This window comes from Oryctolagus cuniculus, chromosome 10 (genome assembly GCF_051225735.1).
Source record: "Oryctolagus cuniculus isolate XC-2025 breed Fujian yellow rabbit chromosome 10, ASM5122573v1, whole genome shotgun sequence".
NCBI classification, from domain to species: Eukaryota; Metazoa; Chordata; class Mammalia; order Lagomorpha; family Leporidae; genus Oryctolagus; species Oryctolagus cuniculus.
In genome coordinates this window covers 101,466,157-101,486,677 of record NC_142876.1, presented here as the reverse complement: position 1 = coordinate 101,486,677, position 20,521 = coordinate 101,466,157, and the positions used below count along the sequence as shown (strand labels likewise).

Sequence of the window (20,521 nt, the reverse complement as noted above, 5' to 3'; positions counted from 1 at the left end):
GGACACGTGACGCCGGCGAGGGGGGCTGGCAGAGCCGCGACGCGCCCTCCGGACCGCAGGAGGCGCTGTAGTCTCGGCGGACCAGGCCTCGCCGCGACCCCAGCGGTCCTGCGTCCGACCCGCTCGCGGCGTGCGGGGCAGCCATGGCCGCCGCTGTCGCGCTGCGCTGCCTGTCCCGAGTGAAACCCACGCCGCGCTGTCCGCTGCCATGGTGAGCCCAGGCCCCACGCCCCCGAGCACGCTGCCCGCCAGGGCCAGCGGCCCCCTGACCCTCCGCCTCCGCAGGGCACCGCGGCGTGGGCACCGGCTCTCGCCGGCGGATGACGAGTTGTATCAGCGGACGCGCATCTCTCTGCTGCAGCGCGAGTCCCCGCACGTCATGTACATCGACAGCTACAGCAGCCGCGGCTTCACGGTCAACGGCAACCGCGTGCTCGGACCGTGCGCGCTGCTCCCGCACTCGGTGGTGCAGTGGAACGTGAGCCTTGCCCCGCACGCCCGCCGGTGTCCCTGGCTAACTGGGCTCGTCCCTGTGGCCCCGGAGTGGAGCTGGGGAGAGAGGGAGGCTGCGGCTTCGTCTGTCCTGAACCCGCCTCCTCCCCGCACAGGTGGGATCCCACCAGGACATCACTGAAGAGAGCTTCTCCCTCTTCTGGATGCTGGAGCCCCGGATAGGTACGGGGGGAGGGGGGGTGCGGAGGTCTGAGCGCTCCGAGCCCCCGGAAAGCCACCCGCACCCCAGCTTCACAGCAGACCCGGTTGTGGACGAGCCACGCCCTGCCTTCCCTAGAGATTGTGGTGGTGGGGACCGGAAACCGGACCGAGCGGCTGCAGCCCGAGGTACTGCGAGCCATGAGGCGGCGGGGCATCGCCGTGGAGGTGCAGGACACGGTGAGTGCCGGCCCCGGGGCGCGCTGCGGCGGGGCTCGGGCCTTGCCCTGGCCAGGCTGATGCCGGCCTTTTCTCTACAGCCCAATGCCTGCGCTACTTTCAACTTCCTGTGTCACGAAGGCCGGGTGACGGGAGCCGCTCTCATCCCCCCGCCTGGAGAGACTTCTGTGCTGCCTCTGGGCCAAGCTGCAGAGTGAACCGCCGGGAACCGAAGCACCTCCCCTCCCCGAGGGCCCTGGTCCTCCCCCTTCGGCACTAAAGCCCTTGATTTGCTTGCTAGCGTATGAGTAATTTATACCCCCATTTTGTATCAGGTGTGTTGCTGGCCAGGGATCGATGGCTACGTGGGTTTCAGTTGGCGTGTGTGTGAGGAAACCGGAGGCTAGAAGGCCTTGTTTTGTTCTAGACCTTTTAAAAAAGAGCTTATTTGAAAGGCAGAATCAGGGAGAGGCGTAGTCCATCCGCTGGTTCACTCCTCAAATGACTGGAAGGGCCAGGGCTGGGCCCCACTGAAGCCAGGTGCCCAGATCTCCATCCAGGTCCCCAGCACTGGTGGAGGGACAGCGCTCCCAGGCACATCAACATGACAGAAGAACAGCGTGCATCATGGGACGCCTGCGTGACAGGCAGCAACTTGACCTGCTGCAAGGCCTCTGCAGATCTGAGGGGAGGGACCCCAGTGGCTTTGTGTTCAAGATCCTTCCGGCTCCAGAGCTGCCAGGGAACGCCCTTTAAGATCTTTGAGGAAATTTATTAAGGCCTGATACATGGGGGTCCCTGGACGGGAGGGTGTCCCATGTACCTGTCTGTCTGTGGTGGGGGCAGCTGCAGAGCCCCGCTGCACCTCGGGCACCAGGCTAAGTGCCTACTTGCTGCTCTCAAACATCAGGCACATTTTTTATTTTTAACTTTTATTGAAAAACCAAGGGGGGTGTGCTGGATTGGATCCCTTTTCAGAAAAGCCGCTTCTCATACCTGCAGGCAGAGAGCATTGTGAGGGGAGGGGAGGGGAGGAAGGAGGCCCGCAGAGCCCCACCGACACGGCCACTTACGAGTGGAGGCCGTGGACGCCGCCTTCCACCTGAGCCGAGGACGTCCGCTTCTCAAACTTGAGCTCGCCCGAGTACATCATGGCTCTGAAGAAGGCAGATGTCAGAGTCGGGCAGACGGGCAGCCGGCCCTGTCCTAGGCCTTCACCTGCGCCCCAGGCCCCAAGCTTACCGCACTTGGGTCAAGCTCTTGGCACCAATGTCTTGGCAGGAGTGCTGGATGCCAGCAATCAGGTAGGGGACGAATTTGTGGATGGACCCTTTGTCTTGCACAGCCCCAGAGACCCCTTGTGCTACTTTGATTTTGTCAGCTTCACTGCAGGGGGAGAGAGGCAGAAGCAAGGGCAAGGTCAGAGCAGGGATGAGATTGCGCAGCGTGCGGGGGCGCTGCCGGATCCGCACGTCCGACCTGAAGTAGCGGTTCTGGCTGCTGAGATGCTTGTCCATGGCATCGAGAGAACCCATGCCCCGATACTTCTTGAGCCGGATCCCATCGGAGAAGAAGTACTCGCCAGGGGCTTCGGTGGTGGCAGCCAGGAGGGAGCCCATCATTACTGTGGACAGACAGTGCGTGGGCAGTGCCTGAGCAGCATGGGGAAGGGGTGTCAGGGCTCCAGGGACACCGGGCCTTCCTTACCTGTGGAAGCACCAAGGGCCAGAGCTTTGGCGATATGCCCCACATTCTGGATCCCTCCATCTGCGATGACGGGAACGCCAAAGCGCCGTGCGTATTCCGATACTTTATACACAGCTGTTGCTTGGGGCCGCCCACAGGCCAGCACTGTGGAAAGACGGAGGGACAAGCAGCGGGTAGGGTTAGTGGGGTCCACGTCAAAGACCCTGTGGCCACATTCTGCACCCAGGAGCTGTTGGCTACACCTGCACCAGAACTGCAGGCTGCCATGGAGACGTGTCTGGAATGGCCACTGCCCCATCTGCCTCGAACAGTACCAACAGCTGCGCTGGTCTCCACTCACCCTCGCATGTGCGCGTGCATGTGTGCAGGGCCCAGGGCAGCCTCAGGCACATGCAGTCTTAGCAGCCGGGAAAGCCCCGCCCAGCTGGTATCAGAGAGGGAGGAGGCACCGTGCAGTTAGTTCCCAAAGGGACTGAGTCAGGCCCAGCACTTCCTCCCTACGTGGTGGGCAGCTCAAGCAAGATCAGGGCAGTGGTCATGTGGAAGGGACTTCACCAGGCTCCGGCTCCAGAGGTGGTCCTTGGGCCATGCCTGCTGCAGAAGTGGGCAGCGCAGGGCCTGCCTGGGCAAGTGGGAGTGCCCCGGGAAGATGCAGCCCCCAAACCATGGTCTGTACATCAGTTTGCCCTGCCCACCCATTAGCACCACAAACCCTGGGAGCTACAGCTACAGTCAACCAAGCAGCCGGGCAGTGGGCAGCTGGGCCGGGCCAGTGGGCCGGGCCGGACTTACTATAACAGCCCGTGACAGTAGAAGGGCATTTGGGGCTGTGGGACTTTATGTCAGGAGGGATCTTGGGAGCCGCTAAATAAAACAAACAGACCAGAGTTTAGAGAGGGCGCAGAGCAGGAGCAGGGAGGCCAGGCTAGGCAGGGGAGTGGCAGGAGAAGATAACAAGAACTTGTCTTGCTTCCACCCGTCCAAGTGGCCTGTTTGACCCGATCTTGTCCCTCAAGATGCCTGGCCCCAGGGCACGTGGGCCCTTACCTTCCTGGGTGATGCAGATGGAGCCACTTCCCATGCCCACCCTCAGGGCATCCACACCTGCATCAATGAGGTTCTTGGCCTGCGCAGCGGTGACCACTACAGGGAGGGACAGGAAAGGTGCCTGTGAGGGCCTGCGCAGAGTTCCCACCCCCACCCCCAACCCCTTTCCCGCTGGCGTGGTCTTGCTTTACCGTTGCCTCCGATAACTTGGAGATGAGGGTATTTCTCCTTGATGTACTTAATCATATTGATCTGGAAGATGGAGTTTCCCTGGGAAGAGTCCTGGAACATGAACGAAGGCCCAGTCAGACTGTGACACGGTAGCCGCCCCTGCTGCCCCCCCTCCCCGCCCCCCACCTGTGTAGCAGCTCACCAAAACCACCACGTCTGCACCAGCCTGGGCCAGCAAGTCCAGCCTGTACTTGTCGTCCTCATGAGTGCCGATGGCTGCCCCACACAGCAGCTGCTTCTTGGCGTCTTTGGAGGCCAGTGGGTAGTCCCGGTTCTTCTTGAGGTCAGTCCGGGCAATGATGGCCACCAGCTCATCGTCTTCGTTTACAATGGGCAGCTTTCCTGTTGGTGGGGGCAAGACATGAATCAGGACCCTGAGCACGGGTCCCGGGCCCCTGCCCACCTCCAGGACTCACCCTTCTTGCTGCGCTGCAGAATCTCATTGGCTTCCTTCAGTGTGATGCCTGCAGGGGCAACCACTAAGTCTTCCCTCTTTGTCATGATCTAGGAGGGAGGGGCGCTGTGAGGAAGGGCCCATCAGAGGTCAGGACCCCCCCCCCAACTCTGCCCCAGGTCAGGCGTGAGGTTCCAGAGACCATACAGCTGGACCCAAATCACAACAGTTTGGAGAGCTACCACATGGCAGCACGCACAAGGGAACCAGGGGGGGAAGGCAGAGGTTACTCGAGCGACAGTGAGAGCCTCGGAGCTCACGTTGGCCCCGGGTGCAGCTGGACACCGGGCTGGGCCTTCGTCTTTCCTCAACAGAAGCCCATCTGCAGATGCAGGCCCCAGCGTCGCTGCGCTCTGCCGGCGGCACCCACCTCTTCTAGGAAACGCTCGTGCTCCTCTTCCTTGAGAAAGTCAATGTCCCTCGAGGAGATGATGCCCACCAAGCGGCTCCCCATCCGGCCTGTGTCGGTGATGGGGATTCCACAGAAGCCGTGCCGTGCCTTGGCTTCAAAAACGTCCCGCACTCGATCCCTGGGGCTGAGGACCACAGGGTCTGTGATGAATCCCTGTTCATATTTCTGGAAAGGATGGCGAGAAGGGTCATCGCATCTCCAAACTCTTTCCCTCAGGCTCTCGGTCTGAACCACGCACGGGGCCTGTGCCTCATCTGCCGCTTGGCAGCGCCACAGGCCAAAGCACATGACACCTCTAACAAGTGACTTGTGTGACCTGCAGGCACTGTCACCTGGTCCTCGGCCGCCAGTTTCTTCAGTCATGAACATCACAGTGGGAAAAAGGATCCCAAATGAGCATGATGACCCCCACCTCCCATTCCCACCCCACTCCACCTCGGTGCAATTCCCCGGAGTTCGTGGCCACGATCCTTGCCCTTCTGACCTTCACTTTCCGAACTTCATTAGCCTGGAACTCGGGTGTACAGTTGTGGTGGATGAAGCCAATACCGCCCGTAAGCTACAGGATGGAGAGAGAGGAGGGAGTAACTGGCCATACAAGCATGATGGCCTGCCTCAGGACAAGGGGGAGTCGGTGTCCCTGATCACCAACCCTCACCCCAAGGGGCTCACCGCCATTGCTATGGCCATCCCAGCCTCTGTGACAGTGTCCATGGGGGAGGAAACAAGTGGGGTCTTTAGAGTGATCTTCTTGGTCAGGGCAGAAGTCAGGTCCTGGGGAGACAAGGTTCACTAGTGTGGTACAGCACCTCTACTGTCAGGGTGCTACAAAGCCCCCCACAATATGGGCCCTCTGTATCAGCTACATGCCAGCTGTGAGGACCATTCCAGACGATCCACACCCACGCCCAATCTGACGACAGCCCAGCGATCAGGTGAGCACAGGCCCAGTCCCTGCTCCTACTCACCACCTGGTCTGCAGTGAAGTCGATGTACCCGGGGAGAATGAGAAAGTCGCTGCATGGGAGGGGAGCGAACCGGGAGCAGGGCTCTCAGGCTTATGGCAGCATGAGACACCGTCCCCGCACACCATCCCACAGGGCATCTGAGCAGCGTGACACTAAGCGGAGCACGTCAGAGGCAAGGCAGAACACAAGGTGGAGATGGGGCCAGGGGACATATTCTGCCACCCAACTGTCAGCGCTGGCGTCCTGACAATCTCACGCTGAAAATCCAAGCAGTCAAGAACCGCCCCCGCTCCCCGCCCTGTCCAGAGACCCCCGGGGATCCGTGGGTAAGGCCCGGCACCCGCTCCCCACGCCTGCGAAAGCCCGACTGAAGCCCCCATCTGGCCTCCCCGCCCCGCGTGCCGCCCTCCCCTCGCTCAGGGGAGCCCCACAGGCCCGCACTTGTAGGTGAGGCCGTCCCCGCAGTTGAAGAGCTGCTGTGCCGTGAGGCCGTCGTCCGGCACGTAGGACGTGCCCCCACTTATCAGGTAGTCGGCCATCGCCAACGAGGAGCACTGCCGCGTGCCTCAGAGGACCGCGCCGCAGAGGCCTCCGCCGCCTGGGCCGCGCCAATATAAACCCGCCCATTTCGTCACTGCGCCGCGCGCGTTGCTGACGTCAGGACGCAAAGCGAGTGGGTGGAGCCAGCGGCGAAGGCGGGCGGGGCGGGGCGGGAGCCGGCGCGCGCGCAGAAAGCGCTCCGGCCGGGGCGCACCGGGGAGCGGCGCCGCCTCCATCCCACAGCCCTCCCGCAGCATGTGGGCCGTGCTTGCACTGGCCCGCCAGACTCCTCCCCAAATAAAGACGCGTTGTTCACTAGCATGTTGAAAAGACGTGCTTGTCATTCTTAATAAACAACTAGAGTAAGAATACATAAGAGAAACAGAGTGGTATCTTTATATGATACACAAGTGTATGTTACAAGAATTCCATCAGGCACAGCAGCCTCAGGTTTAAGGCCTCAATGTTAGGCCAAAAAAAAAAAAAAAAAAAAAAGGCATGGTAAAGTTTTTACTTTAACATCTAAAATGTCACTTGTCATAAAGGCGGGTGTAATAGAAATTGTCTTTGATAAATCATAATTGAAGTTCCCCTCATTTTTCTTCCATTAAGAAGCTAAGTTTATGTTTGAGCATGGAGAAAGAACAGAACATGGCTCCCCTGTGGTCAGCGCCGTCTGCTTGTCCAGGGCGGAAGCCAGCTGGGGAGATTCCCTGGAGGTTCGATCCATCATTAGATCCCATCTTCGCTGAGGAAGGGAAGGGGCCACATTCCTCCTACCAGTCCAAACCCTTTCCCTAATCCTCAGACAAAAAAGAAAAATTCAGTCAGCAACTTCCTAGAACATCCGGCTCTCAGGAAACCCGGAGCCCCTGAGGGCTGAGGAGTCTGCCGCAGGTTTATGAAGATGCAAAGGGGGCAGTTTTCTTTTATAGTTTAAACAGAAGTAGCCTGAAAGGCTTCATAACTACACCAATAAAAAAGAAAAAAAGAAAAAATGGAGGCCTCTTCTTTAGTGTGAAAAGTCTGTCCGGTTTTTCCTGGCTGGTTTCTCTGGCACCACGGTCGAGACATCTCAGTGCATGGTGCTTGCGTTAGCCACTGCGATGGCCTCCTGAATTTCTCGTATCACCAGGATCCGGGTCAGCATCTGTCCCATCTGTTCTCTGCTGATAGGCTGGACTGAGTACCAGATTGGGCTGTTGGGGGCCACGACTGGCTCAGGAGTCAGGTAAAAGGTGTCATTCCGGCCTTTCACACTCTGGGGGCTGAAGAAGAGTGGGTAAAAGCTAGGAAATACCCTCAGAACAACCTCAACCCCCCGCCACAAACCTCCCAGACAAATGCTGTCTGTAGTTAGGAAAGCAAGGCAGCCGCCCTGGAAGGTATGGTGGCGCGGACACACCACCTCCCAGACTTCCCGGGAGGCGGTGACCAACACCAGTGCAGGGCTGCCTCCCTGCGGCCCTTCCTTCCCACGTGCCAGCTCCGATCCATCACTGACTGCATTTGCCTAAGGCTCCCCTGGGCTCATCTACTTGAGTCCATGTGTATCCCACTTGGAGCCACCTTCAGTGCCCAGAAGACAGGCTTCCAAGCCTGTGCACACACTGCATCATGATGGCCACGATGCTGAAGCCCATACCTGGGCCTCACCCACCCACTGGTGCCTTATCTCTATTGGGTACTTAGCACACTCCATCTTCTAACAGTTATTCATCCATCCATGCAAATTTACTGGACTACTGTGTACCAGGTCTGTACTAGGTGCTGGTATTAAAGACATGAACAAGAACAATAGTTCCTTCCTCATGGAGCTTACAGAAAAGAAGGAAAAGAGACAGCAATTAAACAGTTACACATATAGACACAAAGTGACAAATGGGTGGTAAGGGCTGGAGAGAACAGGTAGGGATCTGGAAATGCTTGAAGAAGCTGTTTAAATTAAGGGGGACAGCAAGATACACTCAGGGGAGGGGGCCTAGTGTGGCCGGAGAGCCAAGCACTCCATGGACATGGGATCAGAAAGGGAGAGTGCACCAAAGGCCTTGTCTACCACGTAAGAATTCAGAGAGTAATGAGCAGCCAGTGAAAGTTTTAATCTAAGTGGCATACTAAAACCTGCAGCCTACAAAGACCATTCTGGTATTGCTATGCAAGGGCAAGTGGGAGCAAAAGCTGAAAGAAAGATGTCAGGGTAGCAGTAACCGAGGACAAGCCTAGAGAATGTAGGGCCATGTCAACACGTGATGGAGGTGGCATCTCTGCATCTTCATGTCCTCTCCACAAAGGTGACTGCCAGCAACCAGGACGGATTTCTTCTTGCATCACAGTGCTGGGCACATGACACAGTCTGGAAAAATCAGCTAGACTGCCACTATCTTGAACATTTTGGAAGTGTTTATACTGTGTTGGAGACTAGAGGGTGCCTCTCTCCTGTGTTTAGATATGCACACGAGTGAGCATGTACACACGCGCACACATACACACAGTTAGGCAGTCACAATAAAGCCTCCTCACCATTTGAAGAGGTAGAAATCGTAGAGCTTGATGGGACACCTCAGTGGATTCTCTGGATTTTCTGTCTGTTCTGCATACATGTCATCTGTAACTACAAAACACACCCACCCCCGACCACAGACCTGGTATCAGACTGCTTGAGCTCAGGCCTAGATCAGGATAGGCATTGAACCACCCCACCTAGGAAATACTGGGGGTAGGGAGGAGGAAGGCATGAGCCACAGGCAGTGACTACGAAGGGACAAGGCAGCTATCTTCTCTGGGGATTCTCTGCTTCTGTAACTTAAGTTTTTGGCTGGGGAGAAGGGAGTTGAGAAATCCTGTCCAGCAAACCCAACCTTCACACTCCATCACTATCCCACAGGCACAACGGCTGGACTGGACAAGTAGCACCTGTGTCTTCCCTGCCTCCTTTTCCTACCTTTCTGGCCAGTCTGGTGTATTCCAAGAGCTTTCAGGTACCGGATACTCGTGCTTTTATCCTTGGGGTTGGAGGGGTTCTTCTTTGTTTGTCGCAAGACCTTTGAGAAGGCCAGCTTCATGTGCTGGTCCACTGTCTTCAACAGGAAGTACCTGGACCACAAGTGAAAGCAAGGCAGAGGGAGGGGTGCCAGGAGGATACCAGGACTCCCCCTCCACCCACACTCCCAGGATCTGGGCAGGCCCATATCCAAGCACAGTGTCTAGTGGAAGAGATACATCAAGATGGATGGCAGGGGTTTTGCAAGGCTGCTTGCCTCATTGACCACCACGCAGAGTGCAGCCAAGCGGGGCTAGAGGCTTTCAGTAACCCAGAGGTTCTCAAGTATGTGTCAGAGGAAGTCACAATCCTCCTGGAGAGCTTCCACCTTCCTCACTGGGCAGACGCCAGCAGCGCTACATGTGAAGCCTCTAGAACACTTACTTGGTGTTGAAGAACATGAGGGTGGTCAGCAGGGTGGAGGGGGAGTGAGCCCCAAGCTGCTTGCACTCCCACAGCATCTCCTCAGTCACGTGGCTGGGCAGCACATAGCCTAGGAGGAACAGAGCACTGCTACAACAAGTGATGGCAGGCGGCCCCTCGCAGGCACAGGACGGGCGGAGTGAGGCACAACCACCAGACAGGAGTACAAGCTGAATCAGGGAAGTCTCCCTCGAGTGTGTCAACACGATCTCGCAAACCTGTTACAACACATATGCCTGGCTCTCAGCCAAATTTCTGGCGTGGACCTCCTAAGGAGCGTTTCTAGTAGCTTCCAAGGCGCTGCTGCTGCCACGGCTGCTCTGCAAAAGCCTATCTCGAGAAGCACTGCTTCACAGACTGCTGCCACCTGACAAACTCCCCCTCCAGTCCAATGCTAACATGGGGCCAAAGAACTGCCCCCAGGGAGAATGAAGTACCTAAAATCATAACAGAAATTCTGCATCTATGTTTACTTTTTGAGAGAGGGGACAGAGCTTTCATATTTTCAAGGTGTGCTGGGCCCAAAGAACTACTGTGTATGTCCCTGTTGGCCTTTACCTTTACCAAACCTTACCTATGTCTGCTATCTATAGAAAGCAAGTTCATTCTCATCTCTTTTCCAGATAAAAAAGATACAGATATTTGAATGATTATCAATTTCTCCCAAAAGGGCAGGTGTAACTCTAAGACCCTGGTTTGTAAGTGAACCCAGAGGCAGGAAGGGGCAAAGACAGTGGTTTGAAAAAAAGCCTTGGGCAACCACATCTGCGACAAAGGAAAGTGACTCTTGGTTTGACGACCAAGTCCCCTTCATGTGCGCCACTCAACAGGCAACGTACAAGTGTTTGTACACAGGGTCATGGTGAGAGCAGCTGACACCAGGATAGTCTTGCAGAGACTCAGAATGCAGGCAGTGAGGATGACACTTTTTGCAAGAAGGAAAAGGAACATTCTACTAAACAGCCTTACAGTCTCTGTTCCTACCAAAGCTGGCCTTCTGACTGCATGTGAACTCCACTCTTGTCTACTGTTAAGGCTACTCTGTGGCCTTGGAGCAATGGGAAAAGTTTTCTTGCTCTCAGACGTATCCGAAAGCCCCAAGATGCAGGATGCGCACCAGAAGACAGCCTTCCTGAGTAAGGGACTTGTCTTAGAAACAATTCCAGGCCTACTCTGACATGCTCCACTTCTCTAGGTTCAGGCTACCAGCCAATCCTTTTGGTATCACCCCTAATTCTACTCTCTTAAACAACACAGTTTAAAATCACCTTTAACACCTGAGAACCAGGACTGTTAATCATGGGAGGAAAGAAATACAAAAACATTATATGAGTATTGAAGTCTTGTATTTCTGAATCTGAACTGCATTAAAATAATGTATTTTATTAAAAACAACAAAATTTCTTTCTCTGCTCTTGAATAAAAAAAATTGTTAAGGGGTGACACTTGGTGCAGTGGTTAAGATGTATGTAAGACACTCACGTCCACATCAGAGTGCCTGGGTTTGAGTCCTGGCTCTACTTGTGATTCCGGTTTCCTTCTAATGTGCATCCTTGGGAGGCAGCAGGTGATAGCTCAGGTACCTGAATCCCTGTCACTCACAAGGGAGAGACCTGCACAGAGTCCTAGGCTCCTGGCTTTCCCCTGGCCCAGTTCCAACTGTTGTGCTTAGAAACAATGACCAAACTACAAGCAATTAGCACTCCTAGCATCCAGATGGTGGTACTAAGCAACAGGGAGAACTGCGGGATCCCACAAGGGGACAAGAAATGTGCAAAGTCAGGAATATTCTGTCATATCAGAAATCAAGAAGTTCTCAAACACTACTAGGGTCATGTCAAAGAGACTTTGAAGACAATCTGAAGAGCTTCCAAATGACAAAAGGTAGAACAATTTGCTCATGAGTAATGATAACTGCACCAGACCTAATCACATCAAATACACATACATTTCATGAAATCACAATGATTATTAAAATACAAAACAACAAAAAACCCAGTGGTCATCACTGGGGAAAGTTAGCAAAACAATTCATTACAATGGAACAGGTAATTAGGGGGCCAGCACTGTGGCATAGAAGCTAAAGCTGTCCCTGCAGTGCCAGCATCCCATATGGATGCTGGTTCATTCTGATCCAGCTCTCTGCAATGGCCTAGGACAGCAGCTGAAGATGGCCCAAGTCCTTGGGCCCCTGCACCTGCATGGGAGACCAGGAAGAAGCTCCTGGCTCCTGGCTCCAGATCAGCACAGCTCAGACCACTGCAGCCATTTGGAGAGTGAACCAGTGGATGGAAGACTATTTCTCTCTCTCTCTGCCTCTCTTTAATTCTACCTTTCAAATGAATAAATAAAAAAAGAAAACAGGTAATTAAACAAAGAGAAACAAGCTCTTATCATGCCTCTTCTATACAATCTGTGTTGCTGAGAAATCAGAGTTGAAGAAGGAAAGTATCTTTTTATATTCTAACTATTAACAAAGAAGTAGTACCATAGAAGGCCAGCTTGCAACCCACAAAGATTTAATGGATCCAGAAATTATCATAGGCAACATAAGAAAAAGACATCCATGAAATAACCTGGTTAAAAAAAATTCACATACATACAAACTTTATTATTATTATTATTTTAGAGAAGTATAATGGCATTGTGGTATGTCAAGAATACACATCAGGGTCACAGTGTGGTGCAGCAGGTTAAGCCACCACCTGCAATGTGGACATTCCATATTGGAGCACTGGTTCGAGTCCTTGCTGGTCCACTTCCAATCCAGCCTCTTTTAATGGAAATGCAGTAGAGGATGGCCCAAGTACTTGGATCACTGCCATCCATGTGGGATATCCTCATGGAGGTCCTGGCTCCTGGCTCCTGGCTTCAGCTCAGCCCAGCCCTGGCAACTGTGGCCATTTGGGGAGTTAACCAGTGGGTGGGTGATTTCACTCCCTTTTGTTTCTCATTCTGTTAACTACCTTTCAAATAATTAAAAAACAAAACAAAACAAAACAAAAACATATCAGAGGCAAGTGACTGGTCCAACGAATACGACGCCGGTTAAGACAGTGGCATCTAGAATCTGAGCATAGGGCTGCGTCACGGCTCAGGCTCCTGAGTTTGGCCTCCTGCTAACACAGACCCTGGGAATCAGCAGGTGATGGTCAGGTAGTTGGGTCCCTCTGCTACCTACGCAGGAGATCTGGACTGAGCTGTGAGCTTCCAGCTTTGGCCTGGCTGAACCCAAGCCACTGTAAGGAGCACTGTCTTATGTCTGCATCTCTCTCTCTCTCTCTCTCTCTCACACACACACACACACACAAACAGAATACGTATGGAAATATTTATGGATAAACAGTCTAGAACTTATTTCAAAATAATACAGGAGGTGAAGGAGGCTCTGGGATGCATGAAACAAGACTGGTCACGGACACGTCCTCCTGTTATGTATGCTGAAATTTCCATAATGAAAGCTAAACATTCATCTATGAACATCCATACTGGGCTTGAAAATTTGCAAATCATATAAAATGAGTCACCTTTTTCTCTTTTATTTAAATTATTAGAAAGGTGGATAGAGCGAGAGAGACAGAGAGGTCTTCCATCCACTGGTCCAAATCCCAAATACCTACAACAGCCAGGGCTGGGACAGGCCAAAACCAGAAGCCCAGAACTCACTCTGGATCTTACATGCAGATGGCAGGAACCCAAGTATTTCAGTCCTCATCTCCTACCTCCCAGGATGCATTGTAAAAGGAAGCTGGATTGGAGGGCAGCCAAGACATGAATTCAGGCATACTGAGAAGCGGTGTCCCAAGTAGCATTCTAACCACTGTCCCCAGTGCCTGCCCTCATGCCTTTTCTGATGATAAAGCCCCTCAGAAAGGCTTCCCTCCTAACACCCGTAACACTTTCCATTCTCTTTTGCTCCATTCTTCAAAGAACTTAGCTTGCTTATTTATACCTTGTCAGCACTTACTAGACTACACACACCATAGCCTGGCACAAAGTTGGCATTCAAAAACTTTAACCAGTAACGTAAAAAATAAGAGCGTTAGTAGTATACTTTTTTTTTTTTTTTTTTTTGAGTCTTTTTTTGACAGGCAGAGTGGACAGTGAGAAAGAGAGAAAGGTCTTCCTTTGCTGTTGGTTTACCCTCCAATGGCCGCCGCGGCTGGCGCGCTGCGGCTGGCGCACTGCGCTGATCCGATGGCAGGAGCCAGGTGCTTCTCCTGGTCTCCCATGGGGTGCAAGGTCCAAGGACTTGGGCCATCCTCCACTGCACTCCCTGGCCACAGCAGAGAGCTGGCCTGGAAGAGGGGCAACCGGGACAGAATCCGGCACCCCAACCAGGACTAGAACCTGGTGTGCCGGCGCCACAAGGCGGAGGATTAGCCTAGTGAGCCGCGGTGCCAGCCAGTAGTATACATTTTAATACATGGTAATGCCAGGATTAAAACTCAACATATTCATGTGAAGTTTTTAATGTTTGTGTAAATAACAAGGAGACAGTTATATCACTAAAAAAATGCTTACCTTTTTAAGAAACTGCCAAACTGATTTCCAAAGTGGTTGTGACATTTAGCATTCACACCAGCAATAAATGACAGTTCCTGTTGCTCCCTATCCATGTCAGCATTTGTTGCTCTCCTTTGGATTTTAGTCATTCTAGTAAGCGTATAGTTCTATCTTTTTTCTTCTTAATTGATTATTTGAAAGGCAGAATTACAAAGACAGAGCAAGAGTGAGAGCGAGAGACAGAGACAAAGATTTTTCTTGTGCTGGTTCACTCCCAAATGGCTGTAACAACCAGGGCTAGGCCAGGCCAAAGCCAGGAGCTTCTTCTGGGTCTCTTCTTGCCGGTGCTGCAGGCTGTGGCTCAACCTGCTGTGCCACAGCCCCAACCCCTATCTTACTGTTTTAATTTGCAACTGCTTGATGACATATCAAGTACATTTTCATATAGTTATTTGTCTTTTACATATCTTCTCAGATCTTCTCCCATGTTTTCCTCAGGTTGTTTTCTAGGTGCTGAGTTTCAAGAATTCTCTGTGTACTTCAGATACCATTCAAACAGCTCATGTATTCATTCCTAGTCTGTGACTTGTCTTAGCAATCTAAGAGTCTCTTACGCAGGGTCTAAGTTGTAAACTTTAATGAGGTAAGCTCCTATTTTTTCTTTCATAGACTGTGTTTTTGGTGCTTATCAAAAGTCACCACCAAACGCAAGATCACCTAGGTTTCCTCCTGTTACCCTTCTAGAGATTTATAGTTTAGCATTTTACATTTAGGTCTATGATCCATTTTAATTTTTATGAATGGTATGTATCTAGATTCATTTTTTTTCTATGTGGGTGTCTAGTTGTTCCACCACCATCTGTTGACAAGACTAACCTTTCTCCTTTGAATTGCCTTTCTCCTATGTAAAATATCTGTTTCTGGGTATTCTATTCTGTTCCACTGATCTGTCTATTCTTTTGCCAAAAAGCTGTACACAAATGTTTACACAGCATTTTTATTCATAACTGCCAAAATCTGGAAGCATCAAAGATGTCCTTCAACAGGTGACAGTAAAAATAAACTGTGGCGGCCAGCGCCGCGGCTTAATAGGCTAATCCTCCGCCTGCAGCACCGGCACACCGGGTTCTAGTCCCGGTTGGGGCACCGGAATCTGTCCCGGTTGCTCCTCTTCCAGTCCAGCTCTCTGCTGTGGCCCGGGAAGGCAGTGGAGGATGGCCCAAGTGCTTGGGCCCTGCACCTGCAGGGGAGAGCAGGAGAAGCACCTGGCTCCTGGCTTTGGATCAGTGTGGTGTGCGCAGCGTGCCGGCCATGGCAGCCATTGGAGGGTGAACCAATGGCAAAAAAGGAAGACCTTCCTCTCTGTCTCTCTCACTGTCCACTCTGCCTGTCAAATAAATAAATAAATAAAATAAACTGTGGCACCTCCATAAAATGGAATATTATTTGGTGATAAGAAATGAGCCATCAAGCCATGAAAAGACTCAAAGGAAATCTTAAATGAATACCTGAAAAGGATGTTTAGGGCAGTGAAGCATTCTATGTGCCAAGACAAAAGTGGACACGTCTTCACATGTTTATCAAACCCAAAGAATATACAACACCTGTCAGCCCTAATAGTGCAACCAACAGACTTTAGTTAATAATGTATCAATACTGGTTCATCAACTGTAACAAATGTACCACATGAATACAGCATGTTGGCAAGAAGGGAAATAGTGTGTGACAGTCTATATTTAAGAATATATGGAAAATCCCCCACTTAGTTTTTCAAGGAAACTTTACCTGAAGAAGGTTAGAGAGGGACAGAAGGAGGAAGGCAAAAGGGAAAAGAAAAGAGGAATAACCCGGTGTCAGAATCTCTACTAAAAGCTTATGTTCCAATATGACATGCTGCCCAGATCTAAATGTGGGTAAAGCAAAAACTGTGTCCCTCACATGAAAGTGTCCCCCATTCATAACTGATGTAATAATTCCAATTTTTCTGAAAAATTTGACAGCAGGGACAAAGCTCCCATCCGCTGTTTCACCCCCCAAATGGCGGCAATAGCCAGGGCTAGAGCAAAGAGCTGACAACCCAATCCGGGTCTACATGTGGATGGCAGGGACACACTATTTCAGCCAGCATCACACCGTCTTGCATTCACAGGGAGCTAGAATCGGGAGCCGAGCTGGGTATCAAATTCAGGGACTCCAATGTGGGATGTGGGCATCTTAACCACCAGGTAAAACAGTTGCTCACGATTCTGCTTTTAATCAATAAATATGAATAGAAAGTTATCAACTACCCCACTAGTTCTGCAAACCCCATGTCCTTGTCATGCCTAGACCAGCAGTATTCTCTGGTGAGCAATGTCTATTCCTTATCAAGCCAAGCAGCAGATGTCAAAGCTGCTGCCTCAGATCTACAGCCCCTCACCCAAACGGTACACCACAGCCAGCCACAGAAGTTGACCATCTTTTTCATACACAGGTGGGAAAGTAATCAAAAAACAAGGGAAGCTCTTACCAAGTGGAGTGACACGGGGCTGAACATCCTTCAGAACTTCATGTAGCCACTCCGTGAATCGAACATAATAAAGATCGGAGAAAATGTCATCTACCCTCCCATTTTCAAAAAGATACTAGAAGAAAAATAATCAATTTAAGTTATTGGTAGTCTCCTCTCTCAGGCTTTCAATAGAAACAAACACTTTTTCCACCAATACCACTACTTCTCCCTTCCCATTCCACCTTGAAACTCTCCAAGCATGTGACACTTCCACAATGGACTTCAGAACATGTGAACTGATTCTCACAACACTCTTGACACCTGGGCCAATGAGGCAGGTTCTGTGAATGCTGTTGGACCCGAGTAAGGTATCCTCTTACAGAGGTAAATGAAAATCATGAACAGGATCTGATGTCAGCCTCTTACTAGGATTTATGTACATTAAATATGCCTTCAAGGACTGGGAAGAACATGGAATGAGACACAGTAGGGAAAGCAATTCATTTTGTGCCTGGGTTGGAGCCAACAAGAAAGAGGAACAAACTGGTAGGCAAACTTTTCTAAGGACAAGGCAGTAGGGTGAGTTCCAACCAGCAAGTTGTCTTCAATCTCTTCAACAGTCTTCAAGGTCCAGCATTGTGCCATAGTAGGGTAAAGCTGGTGAAGTGTTTGGGCCACTACACCCATGCAGGAGACCCAGATAAAGCTCCTGGCTTTGGCCAAGCCATTGCTACCATCTGGGAAGTGAACCAGTGGATGGAAGATCTTTCTCTCTCTAATTATGACTTTCAAAATAAATAAAAGAGGATAAGGAGCTGTGGAATGGAGGGTTGGGCCTTGGCCTGCAGTGAGGGCATTCCATTTGAATGCTGGTTCAAGTCCCGGCTGCTCCACTTCTGATCCAGCTCCCTGACGGTACACCTGGGAGAGCAGTGGAGGATGGCCCAAGTGCTTGGGCCCCTGCACACAAGTGGGAGACATGGAAGAGGCTCCTGGCTCCTGGCTTCAGCCTGGTCCAGCCCTGGCCGTTGTAGGCACCTGGGGAGTGGACTGGTGGATGGAAGATCTCTTCCTCTCTGTATCTCTGCCTTTCAAATAAATAAATAAATAATTTCTTAAAAAAAGGAAAAGAAAAAAAAAAGCCAGGTACCTGGCAAAGCCCCCAGTTTCTGATTCAGTTATTCTGTTTAGGGGTCCAAGAATTTGTATTTAAAAAAAGGAAAAAATAAATAAATAAATAAATAAATGAGAACTACCTTTTATTTTTTTAAAGATTTATTTGTTTATTTATTTAATGGGGGGAGGTGTAGAGGGGGAAGAAGAAAGAGGGGCAAAGAGGAGGAGGGGAAAAAGAGGGAGAGGGAGAGCCAGGGCTGGGCCAGGCCAAAGCCAGGAACGCAATCTGGGCCTCCCAAGTGGGTGGCAGGGATTCAAGCACTTGGGCCATCATCTGCTGTTTTCCCAGGTACATGAACAGGAAGCTAAGCTAGAAGCAGAAGAGCGAGGATGTGAACCAGGCGTTGCACAATGGGATACAGGCATCCAAGCAGAGGTGTACCCTGCTGTGCCACAATACCTGCACCAGAGAACTTGCTCATTTTAACACCGAATGGGAACACAGTTCCAACCTGTTTCTGTGAAGATCAGTTTCCTACCTTCTGAATACACAGGAAAATATAGTACAGCACATCTGGGTCATAGGGTTCACCTTCTCCGTTTCTAGCTTCCCGGGTCATTAAACATAGCCCGTAATTCAATTCAGCCACAGCAGAGGAGATGAGATCTTCCTGAAACCGCAGCAACTGGCGCCCTGTAACATAAGTCCCAGAGGTGAACAGGAGGCCTGACAATAATGATCTTTTTGCTAGTTGCTCACATTCCTGAAGAAAGGGCTTAGAACAGATATTGCTCATTATGGTACTGGGACAGAAAAGATCACCAGCATCTGAGATGAGAACGAGCCTACCAAGGCAGTAATCACATATGCTCTATTACACCAAGGGTTTCCTTCCCACAATCCTCACCTCCACTTATCCCAAAAGCTATTATCAGGACCAAGAAACAAAAGCAGGACAAAACAGAATCTATCCGCTGTGATGTGTGCAAGGATATGAACTTAATGACAAAAAAAGATGGGTTTTGAGACTACTCACTGGTTCCTTTTCACTCCAAAAAGACACTCTGTCCTGGCATGGTAGGCTAACTTCAGAAAATCACAAGCACAAAAATGCCTGGCCTGGGGCACACTCGCAAATCCTGCTTGTCTGGCAGGGTCAGGCCTGCTTGTTGCTACTGTATAAATTCAGCACTTTTTCAGATAGTTCTCGAGTCCCTACAGCAAGAGGATACCACTTTCCTACTGTTCTGTCCTCATGTGACTTTAATAGCACCATTATTTTACACACAGCTCACCCCCCTCTCTCCCAAAAACTCACTCCCGATAGGTGCCAATCTGTTCTGAGCATCCTTCTCCAGCTCAGCATTCTTGGTCTGGGCCCAGTTTTTCCATACTTCAAGCCCTTCTTCTGGCTTCAAAGAATTTGGAAGTAGAAGTTCAGGGGAAGGCTGTGGCTGTGACTGTGGTTCAACTTCTGCAACCTGCACAGTTTGAGCCTATGAAGAGAAACCATCAAAACACGTCAACATTGTTTTACAGTAGTCCTTCTACAAAGAAAAAATGTTATTTATTGTTCATGTAATTAAAAACAAAGGAACATAAAACCTCTCTTCTTGCTGTCTTATTGCAACCCCAGGACAGCAAAAGCAGCACTACAACTGGGCTAGTATGACGTAGCTCAGCACTCACTGCACTTTTGAGAGGCAAAGAAAGAAGCAAAGACGGAGATCACACATCCACTGTGTATTTGCCAAATGCAGGCAATGGCCAAGACAGGGAGACAGGAATTCAATCTAGGTCTCCCATGTAGATGGCAGAACCCAATTACCTGAGTTATCACTGCTGCCTCTCAGGGTCTGCATTTGCAGAAGCCCACAGTCTGGCAACATAGCTGGGAATGGAACTCAGGAACTCCAATATGGAATGACAGCATCATAACTAGCGGGCTAAACAACCAAACCAACTACACATTTAAATCTCTTATTTAAAAACAGCAATATTTAAGTATAAACCAGAATCTCTCTCTAGGGGGAACCTAGTATTTAGTCTTTTTAAAACTCCCTAAGTAAAATGGTAAATTTAATGTTTAGTCTCCACTGCTTCTCAAAGCAGTGCATTTCAAATTTAATGTGTACACAAATCACTTGGATATGTTCCTGAAAAAATGCTGAGATTGAAAGGGTCTAAGGTGGGGTTGGCACTGTAGAGGAGACGCTAAAGCTGCCACTTGCAGTGTCATATGGGTGCCACATCTCATATGGGCGCCAATTCAAGTCCCAGCTGCTCCACTTCTGATCCAGCTCTCTGCTATGGCCTGGGAAAGCGCAGAATATGGCCCAAATCCTTGGACCCCTGCACTGGCGTGGCAGACCTGGAAGAAGCTGCAGGCTCCTGGCTCCTGATCAGCCCAACTCTGGCCACTGCTGCCATCTGGGGAGTAAACCAGCGGATGGAGGACCTCTTTCCTTCTCACTGCTTCTGCCTGTCTGTAACTCTGCCTTTCAAATAAATAAGTAAATATTGGGAAAAAAAAAAAAGTGAAGGGTTTTGGGGCCACAGCTCTGGTTTCCTTAAAAAAAGGGAGGTCTAAGGTGGGATCTGAGATCCTGTGTTTGTACCAGACTCACCTGATAAAGTCTGTGGACTACAGACTTTATCACAGGTCAAGAGCAGTGATTTTTAAATCTGGTTGCACTTTAAAATAATCTGGACTGG

At 50.9% G+C, this 20,521-nt stretch overlaps 3 protein-coding genes across 14 annotated transcripts in view; 1 reads left to right on the top strand and 2 right to left on the bottom strand.

The window, feature by feature from the left end:
• The first annotated feature begins 110 nt into the window (after positions 1-110).
• Positions 111-1,170, top strand: NDUFAF3 (NADH:ubiquinone oxidoreductase complex assembly factor 3). Its single transcript, XM_002713406.6, has 5 exons — positions 111-211; positions 286-478; positions 609-675; positions 791-891; positions 972-1,170. The coding sequence occupies exons 1-5, from the start codon at positions 144-146 to the stop codon at positions 1,086-1,088; spliced, it is 546 nt and encodes a 181-aa protein (XP_002713452.1). The 5' UTR covers positions 111-143; the 3' UTR covers positions 1,089-1,170.
• Positions 1,171-1,621: 451 nt separating this feature from the next.
• On the bottom strand, positions 1,622-6,304 carry IMPDH2 (inosine monophosphate dehydrogenase 2). 2 transcript variants are annotated; one of them, XM_051852469.3, is made up of 15 exons: positions 6,131-6,304; positions 5,690-5,738; positions 5,394-5,495; positions 5,206-5,280; positions 4,680-4,886; positions 4,272-4,359; positions 3,998-4,197; positions 3,816-3,906; positions 3,625-3,720; positions 3,370-3,441; positions 2,578-2,721; positions 2,350-2,494; positions 2,113-2,256; positions 1,944-2,027; positions 1,627-1,866 (listed from the first exon to the last, which is right to left on the bottom strand). In XM_051852469.3, exons 1-15 carry the CDS (start codon positions 6,226-6,228, stop codon positions 1,845-1,847), a joined length of 1,617 nt encoding a protein of 538 aa, XP_051708429.1. In that variant the 5' UTR covers positions 6,229-6,304; the 3' UTR covers positions 1,627-1,844. The 2 variants fall into 2 exon arrangements, with proteins under 2 accessions (XP_008258847.1, XP_051708429.1); XM_008260625.5 differs by lacking the exon at positions 3,370-3,441 and having other exon boundaries at positions 1,622-1,866.
• A 246-nt stretch (positions 6,305-6,550) lies between these two features.
• Positions 6,551-20,521, bottom strand: part of QRICH1 (glutamine rich 1) — a 56,254-nt gene continuing 42,283 nt past the window's right edge. For all 11 annotated transcript variants that reach the window (XM_089306294.1, XM_089306296.1, XM_070050816.1 and 8 more), the window contains 7 exons: positions 19,125-19,302; positions 18,345-18,499; positions 16,708-16,822; positions 9,654-9,762; positions 9,171-9,322; positions 8,750-8,840; positions 6,551-7,497 (listed from right to left, as the gene is read on the bottom strand). In XM_089306294.1, the coding sequence (XP_089162420.1) occupies positions 7,305-7,497; positions 8,750-8,840; positions 9,171-9,322; positions 9,654-9,762; positions 16,708-16,822; positions 18,345-18,499; positions 19,125-19,302 (993 nt within the window). In that variant the 3' untranslated portion in view covers positions 6,551-7,304. The remainder of the gene's footprint in view (positions 7,498-8,749; positions 8,841-9,170; positions 9,323-9,653; positions 9,763-16,707; positions 16,823-18,344; positions 18,500-19,124; positions 19,303-20,521) is intronic.

Bases quoted from the DNA above. Each gene is read 5' to 3' on its own strand.
- NDUFAF3 (XM_002713406.6), top strand. From the start codon at position 144: ATGGCCGCCGCTGTCGCGCTGCGCTGCCTGTCCCGAGTGAAACCCACG. The intron at 479-608 runs GTGAGCCTTGCC...CTCCCCGCACAG, and splicing joins ACTCGGTGGTGCAGTGGAAC to GTGGGATCCCACCAGGACAT. The intron at 892-971 runs GTGAGTGCCGGC...TTTTCTCTACAG, and splicing joins CCGTGGAGGTGCAGGACACG to CCCAATGCCTGCGCTACTTT.
- IMPDH2 (XM_051852469.3), bottom strand. From the start codon at position 6,228: ATGGCCGACTACCTGATAAGTGGGGGCACGTCCTACGTGCCGGACGAC. The intron at 3,721-3,815 runs GTAAAGCAAGAC...CCCTCCCTGTAG, and splicing joins CCAAGTTATCGGAGGCAACG to TGGTCACCGCTGCGCAGGCC. The intron at 2,257-2,349 runs GTCGGACGTGCG...CTCCCCCTGCAG, and splicing joins AGCCAGAACCGCTACTTCAG to TGAAGCTGACAAAATCAAAG.